The 20,149-nt window shown below is 38.2% G+C and overlaps 1 protein-coding gene across 1 annotated transcript; it reads left to right on the forward strand.

Annotated features, from left to right (window-relative positions):
• Nucleotides 1–3,062: 3,062 nt before the first annotated feature.
• Nucleotides 3,063–14,697, forward strand: vimr2 (vimentin-related 2). Its single transcript, XM_053505569.1, has 10 exons — nucleotides 3,063–3,196; nucleotides 5,499–5,640; nucleotides 6,022–6,180; nucleotides 6,500–6,619; nucleotides 8,073–8,168; nucleotides 9,655–9,792; nucleotides 11,084–11,200; nucleotides 12,813–12,923; nucleotides 13,015–13,139; nucleotides 14,166–14,697. Exons 1-10 carry the CDS (start codon nucleotides 3,084–3,086, stop codon nucleotides 14,206–14,208), a joined length of 1,164 nt encoding a protein of 387 aa, XP_053361544.1. The 5' UTR covers nucleotides 3,063–3,083; the 3' UTR covers nucleotides 14,209–14,697.
• The last annotated feature ends 5,452 nt before the right edge of the window (nucleotides 14,698–20,149 follow it).

The following is a 20,149-nucleotide window of genomic DNA, read 5'->3' on the forward strand; positions in this document are numbered from 1 at the left end:
TTTTGAGCTTTTCTGTATGAACTCCTTTTTTCTTTTGTTTATCAAACATTTTATTTTCAGAGAATGTTATGCCAAAAACCAAAACTGTTATTTGTGTATGTGTGTATGTATGCGTGTGTGTATGTATGCGTGTGTGTATGTATGCGTGTGTGTATGTATGCGTGTGTGTATGTATGCGTGTGTGTATGTATGCGTGTGTGTATGTATGCGTGTGTGTATGTATGCGTGCTTGTGTGTATGTACAGTATGTGTGTGTGTATGTGTGTGTGTATGTGTGTGTGTATGTGTGTGTGTGTGTGTGTGTATGTGTGTGTGTGTGTGTAACATGCATTTGAAGAGAGTCAATATCTTATGACTTGTACACTAAATACCACCAGTAAGGAAACTTTTGACTGCTACATTCATGTTCACGGATCTCAACAGTGTTGCTGCACCTTTTATTTTTGCTCCAATCCAGTGATCAGTGGACTGTGTGAGTTTACCATGTAACTTTTCTCTACTACTTTGGAATTTGTGGGTGAGGTTATATTATTTTTGAAAGGTGACTTTGACAATCTTTTGCCTATTGAAGGAAGGCTTTCTGTGGCAATGAACCTGAGTCACAGTGGTGTTTATCCGTTGTAGTGTAAACATTTATTTATATATTGTCTGTTCTTCTTCCTACATTTCTTATTTTGTCTACCAGTGAACACTCAGAATTTCCTTAAAGCTCAGTAAGATTCCCTACCCAATCATAAACATTGGAATTTGGATTCATACCCAATCTGTCCATTTGTCAGTGTTTAACTGTCAGTGCCGCTTTAATTCTGTAGCTCCTACATAGCCAAATTCAACATTTTTTAGACTGTGCTGCTAAAGTGCTATTAAACATTGTGATAGTGAGTCTGGATCTTCACACTGTGGTTCAACAGAACACTTTACGCCTCCAGAGTCCTGTGGTGTATGGCTGTTCTCTTTTACTAAGTTTCAGCATGTTTCTGATGGCTTCTTCGAAATCTAGCTATGAGCTTTCTGGTTTTCATAGGCATATCTTCTTTTTGTCTATGAAAGTGTGTACTCTTGTTACATACTGAGTGTTTTCTGTGTTGTCTTTACTTTTAACATTGATGAAAAATGTCTCTTCTTTTTTTTGTTTATTGCTGTGCAGCAACCTAACACATGCAAACTCTAGAAGATACAATCAGCAGGGGAATTTTCTATTGTGTGTTGTTCCCCTAATAGAGATGTACAAGCCGTTGATAGTTTCTAGGGGGAATTGCTTGAAAATTAACATATAGTATATAGAGTTCCCTAACCAATATAAGCTACTTGTATCTTTAGTCAAGGCCTTTTATTTGTATTAAGGGTTAAAGTTGTAATGAGACATTGCTTACAGATCCTGATCATGCATACTGTTAATGACCTAACCAGAGGTTTACTGAATCAGTGCCTAATTATGTTTTACAGATGAAGAGAAAATGAGGAGATACCTTTGTTGTATTTTGTCTAGTCATCAGGCTGGTCCTGTGCCGTGATGTTTACGGATTACAGGTCAGACTTTAAGTAACCACAAATTCATAGTATTCTGCTTTGTCAAATAAAAAAGAAAACAACTTGAACAGTTAAACCTGTTATGCCTGAATCTAACCATGCAAGACACGTGTAGTATGCCAGCTATGTTAAACCAGGAAACTGAGCAGTGAAAATATGTTGTTGTTATGATCAAAGGACATAATAGAGCTGAAACAAACTATAATCTTTTCACCTACTTGTTTCCACAAATTTCCCCTATGTCTTAAATACATTTTAAAAGATGAGTATCAGCTGTTGATGTGTTTAAAGGCGACTGTCATGACAATGTAAAAATAAGAATGGCCTAATGTCAATAGAATCTGATCTCACATTCAGCGCCTTTATATCGCCTCAGACACTGACATGCTGAGCTCTGCTTTGTGACCAATTATCCATGTTTGCCATTTTTATAAAACCAGTGTCTGTGGATAGAGTTAGTCACCCACAAAGCTAGGCCTCTTATTTTGCAACTTCCTTTAAAGAAGAGGTAGAATATAAGTAGATCCCGAAAAGAGACAGGCAGTTAGCTTCTGCTTTCTTAAAAGTTTTAAGCTCTTGCTCAGATTTGCCAGTGTGTGACATCACTTGTGGAGGCACTTCAGCACTCAGTGATCTAAAAATCCAAATGAACTGTTTATTGGATGGAAGGTCAGCTCCCTGGGAAAATCTAATCAGATGTTTACAAACTTGTATTGTCCCCTGTCTTGTGTTCTGTTTCTGTCTTCATGTGTTAGGGTTCTGCACATTTGCGTCTTATATTTATGGTACATATGCAACTGAACACTTTCACATCCCTCAGTTTTCTCTTTTTGGTACTTTTAACTTATTTAATGGAAATAAAAAAAAAAAAAGCCTAACTTTGTGGTTGGTTAAGTCATTTGTGTTTGTGCACATACTGTCCTATGCTTTTGTTTTGGGGTTGATTATTAACTTATATAAATATATGTTTTTCCTTTTTCTTTCATCTGTGTAGCTTTATATTGTATATACAGTTTTGCTCGAAATTCTAGGGCGATGTCCATGTAGACCACCTCAAAGGAGAATTTGCTGAACCGTGGATCTTGATACCATTTCCCCTGCTTGAGTTTGAGGGTGTCTATTAGAGCTTTGGGGGAGATACAGGGTTGTTGTTTGCTTTGCGGCAAATCTTTCTAGGGACTATTAAGGATACACTTGCATTTTGCATAGGCAATTAAAAAACAGGTAGTTGCCACTACCTGTGCAGGACATTCTGCTATAGCCTACTCCAAGCATGTTGAACTTATGAAGTTTAAAGCTAGGTCTCTGTGGCCTCTTTGGTACATGCATCCTATTACAGTTAACAATGGATTTTAACGTTGTTGCCATGGTGGGGATGTGTCTCCTATGTGAAACATTTAGCTTCTGATACCATTCCTATAATTAGCCTGTTCAAGACTTGATGGGAGAACCCTCATGTGTGTGTGACATTCTCAACCCAGCAGTGTATAAAGTCTTTAGGCTGATGCAGTGGGCACCACTTTGCCCAGCTGTTGTGTAGCTTTGGAGCAGCCATGGCCATGCTGAGAGTGTCCTCGTATCGCAAATTGTTTGAAGAGGAGTACCAGAGGACAGCCATATGGCCCAGCCAGCGCTGTGGAACCCAAACCCTCTCTTCATCTGCCAGGTCAGGCTGACATGCCACAATAGTTCACAGCTCCTCAAATACACTACCAGGCAAAAGTTTGGACACACCTTCTAATTTTATAATCTTTCCTGATTGTTACTTTTTTCTGCGTTGTACAATGCTGAGGGCATCCTAAATGTGCAATAATTTGCTTTGAACAGTTGATCTTGAGATCTGTCTACTACTTATGCTCCCACTGCCTTCATAATGCCTCTAATCTGAAGTTGTGTAAACTGTAAATCTGAATTAACTTCTTTGCAGTAAAGGTAAGGATTTTATTTTTTTTTCTGGGATGGTCCTAATGAGCCACTTTTTCAACGTGATGCTTGATGGGTTTGGAAAATTCACTTAAAAACACTTTTCTTGCAAAAAACTATTCCAGGACACCTGATCTTTGTGTCTTCAAATAACAAGTGACTGTTCTTGTTGTTGCTTAATTACCTAATGCCATATGTATTTTATAGTTTTGAAAACAAAGATTCTCATGTCCAATTTTGACTGGTACTGTACATTTGAAGACATGGATTTTGTAATATGGCATTTTGGCAATCATTTTAAAGAGGAATAGAAAGGTAGAAAAGAGGCTTCAATTATGTTAATGCCATACAACTGTTATACAACTGTTATAAAAGGTACTGTAGGGGATAAGGGAGGGTTCAGGACTCTTCGAGAGAGTGATTTTTTTTTTTCTTTTTTTTTGTTGAAGTGTTGGAAATCGTAGTCCACCTTTAGAACATTGTTAAATTTATAATATAACTATTGTAGCTATTTACTGCTCATTTAAACATAAAGGGTTAAGGCCAGGTCTTTATGGAAAAAAAACAGTCATGCTATTGTGGTACAAATTTAAATAAGGTTTATGAAAAACAAAACATGTTTAAACAGGGGTTCTTGGGTGAAAATGTTTGAGCACCCCTAAAATAAGTGATCAGAATAACATGTTATAAAAAATGTTATAAAATTCTGCAGTTGGAAGTTTACACACTCAGCATGGATATGAATGCTATTGGCGGTCAGTGCTTAATGATTAAAAAAAAAAAAAAAAACTTTTAATTTCTGGGACATAATTATTATACAACAGATATCAATAAAAAAATCATTAAAACTTACAATAAAAACTTAAATAAAAAACTGCTAGCATTTAGTGCGCAAGTTTTAATTTATGTGGGGATTTTTGAGATTAAACATTTATACAGCACACCGAATAATATATTAATATTTGGCCGAATGTCTTTTATCAAGCTTCTCTTTCAGTAGCTTCTGGTGGCCATCAACAAGCTTCAGGCACATTTTTGGTTGGATATTTGACTACCCTTCTTGCAGGCTTCAATCAAACCTTTTGGTTTTCTGGCACGGATATGCTATAATTTCGCTATGTAATTTAAGTCTGCTTCATCCACTTCACAACCAATGTATGCCAATTGATGTACCGTATATTTGGGTAATTGTTCTGTTGGAACATTTAATTTTCCATTAAAAACAAAAAACAAAACAGCTGATGATTTAATTGTATGGAGCATCTCCAAAGCATGATACTACCATCAACATGCTTAACAGTACAGTGTTCTTTGGCTTTAATGCCTCACCTTTACTCTTCCAGACATTAGTTGGGCTTGAATGCATCATTTTTTTTTTACCTATCTTGGAATCTGCAGAAAGAGACAGTTCTGACGTGTGTAAATTTACTATCATTTTTCTCTAATTCTACCCCCTATGTAAAATTGTGACCCTGTGTTGATATCAGGAAAAAAAAAATTGGGGGGGGGTTGAGTTTGTCATTGGCTTTTACAGGAATCAGCAAAAAAGGGTACACAGTAAAACAAAATAAGAGGCAGCAATAAGCAGTAAAAAAAGGCAAAGTTCAAATCTGATGTACCTTGAATTTACTTAATAGAACATTTTTTATTGAGTAATACCAGTATTCTAATAAAAATCACTGAAATCCCTGTATTGACAATTATGGTCATGATGAGTGTATATGAACTTGTACTTAACAGAAAATAAGAAGAGTTTAGTGATTTGCAATGGGAAGCTCTCCCTTTCCATTATTTTGCCGAATACAGAACAGTGAACTCTTAGCGTTTTAGCCATCCAGACTGACTTCATTCACTAAGTAGAATAAAGACAAAGTGGTTTGGACTCATTAAATTATCTTTTCATCCATTTGCCTGGTAGGCACACTAGTCACTGAGCTGCATGATTACTGGAATAGCTTTTTGCATTGTACACATTTCCTTGCATGTCCTTTTGTTTGGCTGCAATTTCAAGTCGAACATGAGAAAGACTAAAGTGTGTTCGGTAGGGGTGGAGTTTCCATGATCGACTGGCCTGACCTGGATTTCTGTGCAGCTCGGGTGTTAAACAGAGAGGTTCTGATGCGTTTTTCCCAGGAGCGCTCATTAATCGCCGCTCTCAATGATCGCTTGGCAGTCCTTATCAACATGGTAAGATTGGGAGTGGCAGCATTTGTGTCTGCGTACAGAATAACTAGCCACATTCTTTAAAACTGCTTTCCACATAGCACAACCACTGTCCTATTTAGCACAAAAATAGTGTTGGGTATTTGTAAAAGTGATTGCTTCTTTCTGTGAACCCAATGAGCTTCCATGCATACCATTACTTTAATACCTGTACCTGTAACCGAGCATAAGCAATTTCCCTCTGGGATTAATAAAGTTATTTGAATCTTGAATCTTGAATTGAATACAGTACTAATTGGTATGGTTGATTGCAGTGGGAAGTGATTAACCTAGGCCTCTGACCACATCACTATGACAGAAGTTTACTGCCAGACTCCACAGCTTCATATTGTCTGTGTATATTAGGTGCGATGTCTGGAAGAAGAAAATGAGTCTTTGGAGGCTCAGATTATTGAAATGGAAGAGAGATTGGCATCCAGACCAGGCCCCTCCAGCTCTATCAGTCTTGACTGCCCTACAGAATCCAGCCTGGAGGCTGCAATTGAGAGACTGCACAAAGAAAAGGTCTTTAAACATACAGTATTATCACTACACATACCAAATATATGTCATTAACACATTAAATTAGTGGACTTTCACAGTTCATTTTCGTTTAAAATACAAAATGGGCCAGGGAAAATATGCATACTGTAATATTGCCTGTATAGACAAAGTATTGTGCATCACGTTACGTTAACTTACTTTAGCATTTTTGGAAGCATGCAAATGGTCATAAATTTTTAATGTAATAAGTGCAGTGAAGAAACAATTTAAAAACACATGTTGAAATAACAAGGTTCAATGCTAGGCCTTATATGATATGCTCTTCCCTTTTTTTTTTTAGGATGAGATTTTGTGCCGCACAGAGGAGCTGACGAAAGACCTGCATCATATAAAAATAAAGTATGACGAGGCTGTGGAGCAACGGACTCTCCTCCAACTGGAGCACAAGGATGTTGCAGTGGTAATGCATTAAAGGCCTACGGAGCTGAACAGTGCACTTACCAATATTTTTTTCTTCATTTCTTCTCTTAAGAAACAAAATTGTTGCTACAAGAACAAGGTTACATAGACATAGTACACTAATATAACCTCTTACAGATGTCATGAAACAACAACACCAAATTAACACATCACAGAGTTTCAGGATGGAGGTTTTAGCAAACTTTAGTTTATTATTATTATTATTATAATTGTTATTGTTATTATTGAGTAAAATGTTTTAGGGCATTGATTTTTCTCTTTCCAAACCATGCCAATATTTAATTATGCATTTATAGTAGCTATAACCAATTATAGTCTGCGTTTAGATCAGCCAGCAAGTTAAAATAGCAGCCAAATGTAGTATCTAATCATTTGTAGTCATAAGTTACTGGACATTAGTCCAGTTTGTGAGAGCAGCTTTAACAGGCCTTCTATGTTGCTTTATGATGTTCTCCAGTAGATGGCAGCCTCTACATCCAGATCTGTGTGTGGCGACATCGCCCTGCCTTTGAGAAGAGAATAATTCAGAGAGAGAGAGGGCCCAAACAGCATAAATCTGTTCCAGAGAGCGTTGATTAGCAGTCCCATGCTGGCTCTGGGCTAGCGGCCATGCCGAAACATGAGCCGCTGTGTTCATCGAACATCTCTTCACTCCACACATGTCTCTTCCAATAAAAGAACAGATGTGGGAAAGCTTCTACAACAGTTTATAATTCATTCATGCAGGCTCTCATCTCTCACTGCCAGATGCTGTATGCTGCTTGGCTGGACTGAAGTCTGAATTGAGAATGTCTGAGAAAAACAGCTGTTATAAAACACAGAAATAGATTGCGAAAGACATATTGGACTCAAAGGGAAATGGGTCAAAACAGAGATGACAGACTTTTCTCTAAATAGTTAAATCATGTTAAAGGTTTTGTTGCCTGCATAACATCCAAATCTAAAAAGCACAGTATATCATCTTTGAAATAACATTTTCTTAAATGTCTGCGGTGCTATAAGTTAAATTCTTTATAGGCTGTCTATGTAATAGACTGTATTAAACAAAGAAATAACTAACTAAAATGTCGTTAAAAAACAAAGTAAAATATAGCCACAGAAAATAAAAAGAATGTGCCACACTGGCACATTGACCTGCAAATGCATTTATTCAGAGTTTTTGGCCAATTAAAGCGGAATGGTGTTGTCTCGCAATGACTGCGCCATACATTGCTATATGTGTACAAGTGGTTGGTGAGGCAGTAATATGAGTTTCAACCCACTGCTCCAAATGGTACTCCAAAATCACATGCTATTACGCTAAACAGTATAGTAAAATACACTAGATAAGACACAGCTTATTATGTGGGTTGAGCACTATTAATGATGCTAAGGCGCTCTTTCTAAACTGGCTATGATGAATGTAGTTTGGTTATATGTGCTGCCCCCTGCAGGAGGTGGATACAGTGACCGCTGACTGCTTGGCACTCAGAGAACAAGTGGCAATCTATGAGGAGCAGTTAGCTGCCATGGAGAACCAGCATGAGTTGGTAAGAAAACACTGAACACAACCATACCCTGAGAATTTCCATGCTGTGCTTCTTTAAACACAGCTATCAATTGGAATTGTCAGTGCAGTAGCGTTAGTTTTACTGGTGAGCCTGTTTGTGATTCGGAAAATTCAGTTTAGAATCATCATTGGATGTTAGACCAGTAACAGTCAGTTTAACAGGAGCAATACATGTACAGTAAAATAATGCAGTTATTCCATCAGCCCATCACAAGGCAGCTGCAGCATGTATATATTTGTGCAGACACTACTTAAGTGGTCCACACACATACACTAACTGTCAAAAGTTTGCACACACCTTGTAATTCCATGGTCGCATTTGAACAGTTGATATTGAGATGTGTCTCCTACATATGCTCTGTAAAGCCTTGATAACGGCTCTAATTGGAGGTGCTGTAAACTAGTGACTTTTGAAGCTGGTACTGTAAATCTCCTCTGCAGCAGAGGTGGTAAGCAAGAAAACATGGTTTTACCACTATGTCATGCATAAATATTCACCCACATTTTTACCGTGGACTTTAAATGAAGTCTTTTGGGATATGTCAGAAATGTTCACAACATATAAATGTCAAAACATTTAAAGTAACATTTGTAACCATTCTTTGATTTTAGCAATACGGACATGATAGTTAAAAAAAATATATATATATATTTTTTTTATTATTTTGTGTAATTTATATTCGTATGTTGTTTAAACTAGTGAGGATAAATTAAGCCAAGGCATAATTATATGGTATTGTAGCCTATAGACTACATGGTATTGTAGCATATAGTATATGTAAGATGGCCCATTAGACACACAGAAAACCAGTGATGCTGAGAGAAAGGGTGCTGTGGTACTGTAAGTACACACTCTCATCAGTTGTTAGCACACTCCATTAAACTTTGACATGAAAAGTAGTGAAGGATGGCAAATAACAGCCACGACATGGCCACAGAGAGTTAGATGTCACAGATGATAGAGCTTTGGTCCACAAAACAACAGACACTTTGAATGAACGCTCCTCTCTCTCTTTAAAGTCTCTGTCCTTGTGTTTCTTTTTTGTTCTCTCTATCTCAGCCTTGTTTTCTACAATTATTTTCTAGGCGAACCTTATTCTCATTCTTTCATTCCCTCAATCTCTCTCTCATTTGTTGTTCTCTTCCTGCACTTCTCTTCCTCCAGGAGGTGATATACCACCAAATTCCTTCTTTCAGGGATGGGTGTTGAGGACAATCATTATCTATATGTCTTCATTTATTTAAAGTTTAACACACTTCCTTACAGCCATGCTTGCAGTTCATTGACTCATCTAATACATAAGCACTGGCATTTCCATTTCATATATATACTGTTTATATATACTGTATATATATATATATATATATATATATATATATAGTATAAATTAATTACTCTGCAGCATATTTTTATTATTATTATTATGTTCAGACGTGTGATATCTTAATGGTGTGCTGGTTTACAGAGGATTGAGAGTCTGTGTGAGCCTACTGCTGACGATCAGGATGCTCCAACCGTGTCTCTGCAATTCCCCTCCATCGACCTCACTCCAGCCATCACGGTTGTCAAGGACCACTATCACCAGCTGGCTGAAAGCCTACAGGTACATTATGGATATATTTGGAGTCTGTTTTAACCTGACACTAAACCTTTTAAACATGCAATTGTGTAGGCATGGTCAGTTCATACAGACTAGGAAAGATTTATTCTGTGCCAAAACAAACAAAAGAATACACTTTGTGTATGGTGTAGTCTTCATGTCTTTCTTCAACTGTTTGTTCAAGGCCTAAAGCTCATTGTCGAAAAGTCTATTGCATAATTGTGAATTGGTCCAACTATGTAATATGTGATTTTTCTTATCTGCCTTAGTAATTCCTCAGTGAAAAAAAAGTCATAGATTGGGCAGATTATCTTTTGGATGAAAGCAATTTATATGTGAACAAAAATTATGGCTGAATGATCTGTTTGTTTTGAAAAACATTTTAATTTCTGCTCCTTGTTTCTATATAATTACACTGAAGCTTTAGCTAGCTTTTTTATCAATAACTCAGTGCTACATTATTAAAAATTTTTTGCTGCAGTTCTTCCAACTGTGTTGGAGAAGCATATTTGTTTTCTTTCTTACTTTACTCACTCTGGAGAAGATCTGTCCACTACGTTGTTGTTGTTTTTTTTCTCCAGCACAGACCATTATTGTGTGTTCAGTGGTTTATAAGAACAGAGTTCTCTTCAGAGGTCATCCTCTAGCACCATTTCAATTTGACCCTGCCTGCCCCTAGAATGGTGGCTCTACACTGGGTCATGGCCAGTAATCAGTGTCCTGGCCTCCTTCCCAGGCTCTTTGGCAGTTTGGTAAGAGGTAAGAGATCTGTTGCACCAGGAAGTTGGCTTCAGGAGTCTCCAGAGTCACATTCAGTGTTTGTGAATGTGTGTGTGTGTATTGGAGGGATTTTCAAAGACATGAGAGAGAGGGTTTTCCTTTCATGCTAAACTCTGTTGTCTCTCTGTTCTTGTTCCCCTTTGTACGTTTTGTCTCCTTTTCTTTTGCCCTGTAGCACCTGGATCCAGGGCCCATCTTTGAGCCTGGGCCTCATTACTACTCGAATGGGGCCAATTGTCTCTGTCACAATTGATCATGATTCGGTCTTGAACTAATGATAATTACCAGCTGATTTTGGCTCATCATGTTAGCTTACGTGATGGCCTCTCATTTGCTTTTCTTTCACTCTTATTTATGCTTGTATTAATTGGGAACAAGTATGAGGTAATGTACATCGGGGCTAATCAGTCATGCTCACAGCCTAGACCATGTATATACCAGGGACACTTTGTGCAGCAAGATGATCGGGGTGTTTAGCCATGACTGATGCTGTATGCTTTTCTTGTGTTAATAGTTTAAGTTTGCTGCAATTGCCAGAGGAGAAAAGAAGAGGAGGAACTTGGAAAAACCTTCTGGAAGGAAAGTTAAGGATAATTCTGAGGTGATAGCCATGAATGGTCTGAAAGAACTGGTGAGTGACACTACCTCAGTGCTTCACTTGAGCCTGCTCTGAACGTTTTGATCCCTCGTGATTTCCCTTGATTTCAAACTCATGGCGGTTTTTGCCAGTTTAGTGTTGAAAACCCTTCAATGTTTCTGCTCTAATGATCTGAACGAGTGCTTAGAAGTTAGTAGAGGTCAGAGGACTGAACAGGAACACCAGGGAATAAAGCGTGCGTGTTCTTGTGACCGGAATGTTTACACTGAGTGATAACACTGGGAGATGTGAGTGCTGCAGCGTCTCCATACCAGTGTTTATCTGTCTCCCAAAGTTATCACATTTCACAGCCAGCCATCTCTTCCCCCTTTATACTTTATAAACTACACACATTCCAACTGAGTCTCAGGAGAAGGTAGCAGTAATAACAAAGCCCAGTAATAATGATACCTCACCTGTCAACAGTTATTTCTCACTCGAGATTTTATTTAGGTTTTATTAGTAAATATCTTTTCCTGAAGACACACTCACAGCACATTAGTCCTTAGGTAAAATAGTATATAGGGAGAAGCACAAGAAGCATTTTAAACTTGGGTAGGTCATGATAAAGAACCATTCACTGCTCTCAGTTTACATTTAAGAGGACAGGGAAATCATCAGTTGGTCACAGCTGACACCTTTTCATTCGCAATAACAAACACAGTGGTTTGGTTCTAATTATGTTGGTTGTAGTCATAGCCCACTCTGAAAATAAACAGAAAATAACCCACTCTGCCTGCTTTCATGACATCATGTGCTCTTCCTTAATCTGCTGCATGCTGTCCAGCATTGATGGACAGCCTGCCTCACCCTGTCCTGCTTGATTCCCTCCACTACTGAAATCACTCACTTTACTTGCTCTCTGATTCAACCCTGCTGTCCAATTTCTTTTAGATCCAACTTGCATCCATGTTTCCTCTCCGTCACTTTCTTGCGCACTCTTTCTGAGAGACACACACACACACACACACACACACACACACACACACACACACACACACACACACACATACACACACACACACACACACACACACACCTAGATTTCTTCCTAACAAGCAATATGGCTAAACAACCTGCTTCTTCTGGTGAAACGGGTTCCCCTATTCTGCTTGGTCTTTGTGTAATAAGGGAGGCTTCACTGATGTCTTCCATCGACAAAAGACACCAATCACCTCACCAATCAATCTCTGAGAAACACAGCGACCACCTCTGTCGTATGGCTCATCAGCAGTTAATAACGCTGCTTGGAGGCTCCTGTGATCTACCTCAAAGAGAAACAGAGCCATTTTTTTCCATCCATCTCTGCCAGCTGATTGTTTAGCTTACCTGATTACAGTAATTATTCACAGCATTAGACTGCCTCGAGGTGGGCCATATAGCTCTTTGCATTCTGTTTGTTGTAAGGAACAAAAGCAACCTGACATTCTGACAGTCCTCATATGCACATGCGTACTGTGTAATAGCAGCCTAGACATTTAATGTTGATAGACAAACTCTCAAAGCGAAATATGTCGACACTCTATAGAGTCAGACTTTTGTGTGTTAACACGTGCTGCACACCGCACTGCAAAAGTTAAACTGTTTGCACCACATGTGATTCTAGATTGCTAAGCTGCGAAAGGAGCTTGCTGAGATGGAAGCATGTGGCGAAGAACTGGAGGCAAAGATTGAAGCGAAAAAAGAGGCTCATCTGCTGCAGATAGAGGAGCTGGAAGTAAAACACTGATGATTATCCTGAAAAATTCCATACAGCAGAGCTGTAGAAGGGCACGACCCCATTTCACTAACACATTCTGTGTGTTTAGGCCTGCATCTGCCAGCTGGAGAAAGAGGAGGCTGACTTACAAGCACAGATGAATGAACAGATGGAAGACTACAAGGAGCTGCTCAGTGAAAAAATGGCACTGGACATCGAAATTGAAGCCTACAGGTAAAGTTCATACCAGTGCTAGTGCAAAAACTTAATAGTTTATTAGATTTAATTAGTGTATAGTGTAGATTTAGTTAAGTCCTTACAGAGAAGTTCATCATCTTAAAAAGCAATCAGCAGTAGACAAATACTTGCTGATGTTAATTATGTAAAAACATCCGGTTCCGGCTGAGTTTCATATCCCGTGAGTCCCAGAAGAGAGAGGGGAAGAGAGGGGAAAATAGCAAGGATGAGGTCATCGGGTGGCATCACACCTGAAATCACACTTGTTTGGATGAAGACATCCCTAAGAATAGCAGCCTCATTTACAAGGAAGAACTTGGTTGGAGGAAACGCATCCGGCTGCAGTCGTAGAAACCATGAAGCTATTTCCTGTATCCTTGAAGGCGCGTGCTTCCACTGCATTGTTATTTGTCACCTGTTGGTATGCACTGTGACGCACGTGGTCTATCTCCACATTTGCACACAATGGCTCATTAAAATAGGCGAGAGGCAAACTTGGCCTTGTCAGACTGTTAATGTCACAGCTTACCTTAAAAAGCAAAAGCAGCTCTGCTCTTAAATTCACTGCATAAGTGCTCACCAGGCAGAGTTTATTTCCTATTCTCTTTTAGCCAACTGCAGTTTTTGATGTCCATAGTTTAAATTTATCAATAAGAGGTGGACACATACTATATAGACCCTTTCATAAAGCTTAAAATCTCTCCTTCCAGGTTTACCCTAAATCCTATAAGCAGTTTGTCCAAAAACATGTCTACATGTCAGAAAGTCATTGTTTTAAAACCATGCCTGTATTAAGTGTTACACAGCACACACTGTATAGAATTTATATTAGAAAGCAATTTTGAGTTCTTGACTTTTCAAGAATTCATGACTGTCATGAATCTAATTAAGCAAAACTGTAAACAAATGCATCTTGGGACTTGAGTCAGTATTTTAAATCGTTAAATGATTACGCTTTGTCTTGGGGCTTAAAGACCTGCAGTGCTATTCTTTTTTGTTTTTTTTCTTATATATTTGTCCCAGGTCTTTGGTAGAGGTCGAGGAGGACAGACTGTGCTACCTGTGAGACAGAGAGCCACAGACCCACACAATATCATGTGTAATGCTGCTGTATTAATACACATTTGCAACAAGATGCACATCTAAAGGTGTCAGTATCTTGTATCTACAGTGATTGTCTGTCTTATCAAGTAAACATACAGCATAAATGTATTTTAAAGGATAAAGCAGTGTCCTGACTGGTACTGTCTGTTTTGCATGTTGCAGGAAGGCTATATTTTTTATTTGTATTGTCTTCCCCAAAATAACCATATTAATTACCAATTTCTAAATCTTTACACTTCAGATAAGTACAAATTTTCTGAAATTAAGAAATAGGTATTTATATAGATTCCAAATGCCTAATAATAAATTATAACAGAAATTATACATTTATAATAATATACTAATAAAAATGTAATTATACTATTACTTCATCAGGCAAAATTTACTAAATGTTTGTATGAAGACTGTGTTAACCTTCTGCTGTAATAGCTGCACATAAATTAATAAAGACTTAAATGGCTTACTTGCAAGTTCATGTTCGCATTATTATTGTTATATTTAGTTTGGCCCAGTTGTTACTGTGCACACTTTATTAGCCTCTCTCTATCCTGTCAATTGAACCTGTGTGGTAAGCTTACCAAAAACATAAATAAATAAATAAAAAATAGAACTTCAGCACACATCTGCCATGAAACTGAGTCATAGTCAAAAACAACCATCAGACACAACGGTTTGAGCAAATACAGATTTACACCAAAAGATAAATGGCATCAGTGTGTCTTTCCAGACCATTGATAATGCTCATAGCCTTCAGTGAATGTTAACCACAACTTGTGAGAGAAGGCAAATGTCTGAACTTCGCTGTGTTGGTGTGGTAATGGAATTTTTTAGGTATAGATTTAGAGTCTCCGAAAATCTTCCAAAACAATGCTCAGAAGCACATCCATAATGTATAAACACATATTGAAGTATGATCATGTTAAATCAGTCACCTGGTTCCCTTTAACCCTTTGCCCTGTTCTGCGCTGTCCAAATGCTATTGAGTGTTTTAGCTGGCAATGTAACTTAATAATTCTGTCGAATTCTGTAATCACGTCTTTTGCTCAGTCTAATTAATTAATGTTTTCCACCTTCCTCTAATTTTGCTGACCACCAGAAAGATCTTTAAGTATCTTTTTTTTTTTTTTTTTTTTTATCAATCTGGAGGTACATGCTCCATACTTCACTCATTTGCCTACAAACTTAACTCTGCATGTAAGCAATCTCTGCTATCAGATAACAATATCACTGTTGTGTTAGGCCTGCAAAATGTTGCTAATAATGGATCAGATAAGATTACAGCTACTGGTGATGGGGTTGAATTTAAGACTATCCTTACTGACCTACTCAGGCAAGCTGACTACTTTAATTGTGTGGATATGAAACATGACAGACATGGGAGGAAGCCATTCTGTCTTTAGGGCTCTTGTTTTTGCTGCCGAGGCACTCCATCATTCTTACTGCTTCAGGGCACCAGATCTTTATGACTTACTCCCCCAACAACCTTTGTCACAAACACACACACATGTGCCTTCTGGGACCTTCTGGAGAAGTATGGCACATTCAGCCTGGCCCCCTGGGCAAGTGGGCAGTTCCTGGCCTTCACGGGTTCAGTTCAGGGGGAGATCAGGCAAAAGGTTGACTGTGGAACTTGGGTAAGATTTATGTTTGTTTGATTGTGTGTTTCTCTGCCTCTCTCAGATTGTTCTCTTTTGGCTGACATAATACAGCATTATACAGCATTAACATGCTGTATTATAATGATTCTAATAATATATAATGAATTTCCTAATATATTTGCTGCTTGCAAAAGCACAAATTAGATTTACTAAAAGTATTTTTCTATGCAGATTGACAGCATTGTATTCTGCCATAAACAGTTTAATCATATTTTCAATTTCCATAATGTCAGGCTTTGTGGAAAAACAAGTGTGTATCTATGCTGAGATGGCCTCATTAAAATGGAAATTATTGCTCTTTGGCGAAGCACTGCAAAACATTGACTTAATGGGTTGATTGTTGTTTAAAGACCTGCTGGTGGTGGTTTGGGGATTTATCAAGCGTTATCACTTGCCCCTACCACACCAGCATGATAGCTGTTAACCCTTATAGCCAAGCAGCACCTTTTAAGAGGATTGAGGTCGTTCCTCCCTTTGGACGCAAATCTTAAGTATTCAGTCATGATGTCGGTCATCAAAGAACTCTGGGTCAGTGGTCACTGATGAGTCTGGCCTTTTAATCCCAACACCCTTCATCAGGATAGACTATGGGAGAAGATTGAGAGGGAGTGCCATTCATGATTTTTTTTTCTCTTCACATTATGTTATTGGAGCTTGCATATAGTTCTTCTGGAAGTAAGTTCTTAACTGGGCTTTGTGATGTGATAAGAAATATGACTACATGGGTAAGATTACATTAAATTTCATACCAAGGTAACACATCTGATACCACATGTGGGACCACAGCGCTTGCCGGCATGAAGAGCAGACATTGCTTATGCCTGCTGATATTTGATCCAAGTAAAACAGGCCCTATCAGTCAACACCTCTTCTGCCTCAGACATGAAGAATTAAATTAGAGAATGGTGGTGGTGTTGACCTGAGCAGCTTGTATAACTCAATTCAACCCTCATGTCCTGATAGGTGTACTGATCCAGGTTTATAGCAGCCTGATGGCTATGCAAACAAACAGTGTCCTGGTGAAAGAGGGAAATCATTTACAATTCAATGCAAGCTCTATGCAATTAATTAGTTCTTTATACTGTAAATAAACAGGGAGAAAAGGAATGCTGATTAAGAAGGAATTTAAAGACTGAAAATATACAAAATGGTACTATTGAGAAGTATGTTCTTAGGAACAGAGCAATAATAAATTATGGGAATTTCTATCTGGCATGGCTGAGATTCAAAGAGGGAAGCCTCTCTGTCTTTCTCTCTCTCTCTCTCTCTCCTGAGTTACTCTTCCTTCTATTCTTAGATCCACCGGGAAAGAGATCCCTGAGTAAACACCCTCTCTCTCTATGCTGGAAGAATTATACTGCTGCTGTATTCCCTTGTCTACAATGTTTGTCTTGATGAGGTGGTTGGGTGTGTTAAATGTTTTCTAATGGCAGTTGTTCCATTAATGATGAGACTGTTGACCGCTAGATGACTCTTAAGTTATTCCACCACATAGATGAATTAGATGCACTGTGGGAGGTGATGCACCGGAGGTGATCTAAAGCAGTCATGTATATGGAATACAAATATGTTTTCCAGAAAAGATCAAGAAGCCTTTAAATAATATTTAAAGTATAACCGGCATAAATGGGTTTCGCAGATTATTCATGTGAGTGGCTCATAATATTTTAGGGCATTCGTGGTGCGTTTGTCTATTTTTGCCAAATTTCTACAACATTAAAGCCGGAGAAAAATAGTAAGGGTTATGCTTTCTTCTAATGTGCCTAATTGAGCTATATCGCATGGTGAACTTGGTGGAAAATGAGCGAAGGCTTGGCACATTTTCACTTGTGAATTGGCAGCAGTTCATTTTGTAGTGGCACTCACTCACTTTTTTGATTTGCCAGTTCATCTACAAATTAAAACATGTATTTATACCGTAACATATATACTGGCTTTCATGAAAATGTGAGAAACAACTTATTAATAAAACATATTTCACATGCAATAAGTTGAATGTTAAGCATAAATCTACATATCTATTTATTGTTCATTTTAAAACTGTAACAGTTTTTGTCCTATCATAAAGCCCATCCTCAAAATGAGCTGCTCGCTTACAATTCATACTTCTGATACTTGCTCTGTAGAGATTAAAATCAGCTCTTTTAGGCATTTCACAGACATTTTCAAAAAAAAAAAACTTGCTGCACTCCTCCATTCAGGATATTTTAGGTTTCTTATACTCAAGATTGTGCATGTGAACATCCCTTTTTAATTGATTTGGATCTACAGTATGTTTGTCTTGTGGATCTACAAGTTCTGGAAGAAATGCCCTGATATATATATGAATTTACTTAGCAATGTCATGATTTAGAAATACGAACAGTAGTTTGTGCCTGTCCAAGAGTATAAACGTTTGTGACTTTTGAACCAGAACTCTAAAATAATTTTGAGCCGTATATTCATTCATTTTGTTGAATGCACAGGTCTGTTTACCCTCAGAACTGACGGGTAAGCAGGAGGCTCTGTTTTAGCTTCAGTGGTGTGATGGTATCAGATTTGGCAGCCGCTCTGGGTATGTGTTGGTACCCGTCTATTCTTATTGATGAAAGTGTCTGTTATGTTGCTGTATAAGGCACCTTCTGTAAAGAGCCTAGAGCACATTATACAGTACGTCCCCTATTATCTGCCTAAAGCTATGGGATTACTGCAGAAAACAACAGCAGCATGTGGAGCTTATAGTTATTAGCCCCCTGATGGAAGGATGCTTGTCCTCGAGCTTAGATGTTTTATTGTAATCCTGTCCATATGCTTTGTGACAACTCCAGTGTTTTCCCTGGCTTCATGAATTGCAATTCTGAGTCTTAAATAACCGTTAAATGTTCATTATGGTATTGATTTTATTCAATCACTGACTCGTCTAACTGGAAATTCACTACAAGATGCTGTCAACTCTTTGCTTCTAGACAAAACAGTTCTTGCATCAATCTCCTGCAACATCTGCTGCCAATTTGGCAAATATTCCCACAGTCTATTTACAAGGGCTCTGGGGTCTGTCTGTCGGGGAGAAAAAGTAAGAAACACTGAGGCAGACCTATCCACATCCAAAGACTGATAAATGAGGGGTTAAAGCAGACCTCATTGGTAAACAGACATTTTTAAGCTTATAAAGGGCTAATAATGATGCTGAAACTCAGTCCTCTGGGAGAATCGGTTGGAGAGGCCAGAGCTGTAGGTGAGCCATGGAGGAAGTTTACACTCTAGCACGGCAAATCGAAATCTATTCAATCATCCAACCAAATGCAGGGAGGCTTTGAGCCAAACCAGAAGCAGTGGCTGAATAAAGACAAATGTGCCGGAGTGGTGCCAAATGTGTCTTTTAAGAAAGAGCTGAGATCTTGCCAGAACTGAACAACCCTAGCCAAACTCCTTCATGGTACAGCAACAAATGGGTTCATTTTTAATGGCTATAAACAACTTACCACTGAAAAGATCTGATGCATTGTTGATGGGAAATGCTCCCATATGAAATTATAAAGTTCTAGCAGTGTATATGTTTATTTATATAGAAGCATGCACTGATTTATTATTATTATTATTATTATTATTATTGTGTAAGAATTTAATGTTTTTTCTCTATATTTGTTTGTTCTTTTATTTGGGTCTGATTTATGGTTATAAATGCATATCCTGTGAGTGGCAGTGAGCGTTGATCCATGTTTAGACTGGAAGAGTGGCACCTGACAGCAGTATTGAGAGAGACTATCTGTTGCAGGCTCAAATAGGAAAGAGTTTCAGCCAGAGAATGGTGCTGATCAGTTAACACTTCCTCAGCCTTCCTCCAAAGGACATCCTTTGCCATGGCAACTGCATAAACATTAGACTCTTTCTCTCTCTCTCTCCCAGGGTGAATCTGCAGGGAATTTCTGAAGGTGCAATTTATGAAGCATCAGCTAGGGATTATGCTTCTGTACTGCAGAACCAGACTGCAGAGATTTTTAGAGCCCCAGGGAAGCTGAAACAGTGATTGCTTTCTAAATAGGTTAATATTGGTCTTGTGGGCACACAGTATGCATGAATATTTTGAGACCTTCTAATGTCTACACTTACTCACTAGAATTTCTCCTCTTATAATGCAATGATGGTGGTGCTAACCTTGTTCCTGTGTGATACATGTTGTGTGGGGGGATAAAAAAGATCATCCATCCATTTTAACCACCTAACTTTAGTGATATTTTATATTGGTCAGGGTCAAAATGGATCCAA

Source organism: Clarias gariepinus, chromosome 10 (genome assembly GCF_024256425.1).
Source record: "Clarias gariepinus isolate MV-2021 ecotype Netherlands chromosome 10, CGAR_prim_01v2, whole genome shotgun sequence".
NCBI lineage: Eukaryota > Metazoa > Chordata > Actinopteri > Siluriformes > Clariidae > Clarias > Clarias gariepinus.

Excerpts from the sequence above, each read along its gene's own strand:
- vimr2 (XM_053505569.1), top strand. The coding sequence starts at position 3,084 with ATGGCCATGCTGAGAGTGTCCTCGTATCGCAAATTGTTTGAAGAGGAG. Across the intron at positions 9,793-11,083 it reads AGCTGGCTGAAAGCCTACAG|TTTAAGTTTGCTGCAATTGC; the intron begins GTACATTATGGA and ends TTGTGTTAATAG. Across the intron at positions 12,924-13,014 it reads TGCAGATAGAGGAGCTGGAA|GCCTGCATCTGCCAGCTGGA; the intron begins GTAAAACACTGA and ends CTGTGTGTTTAG.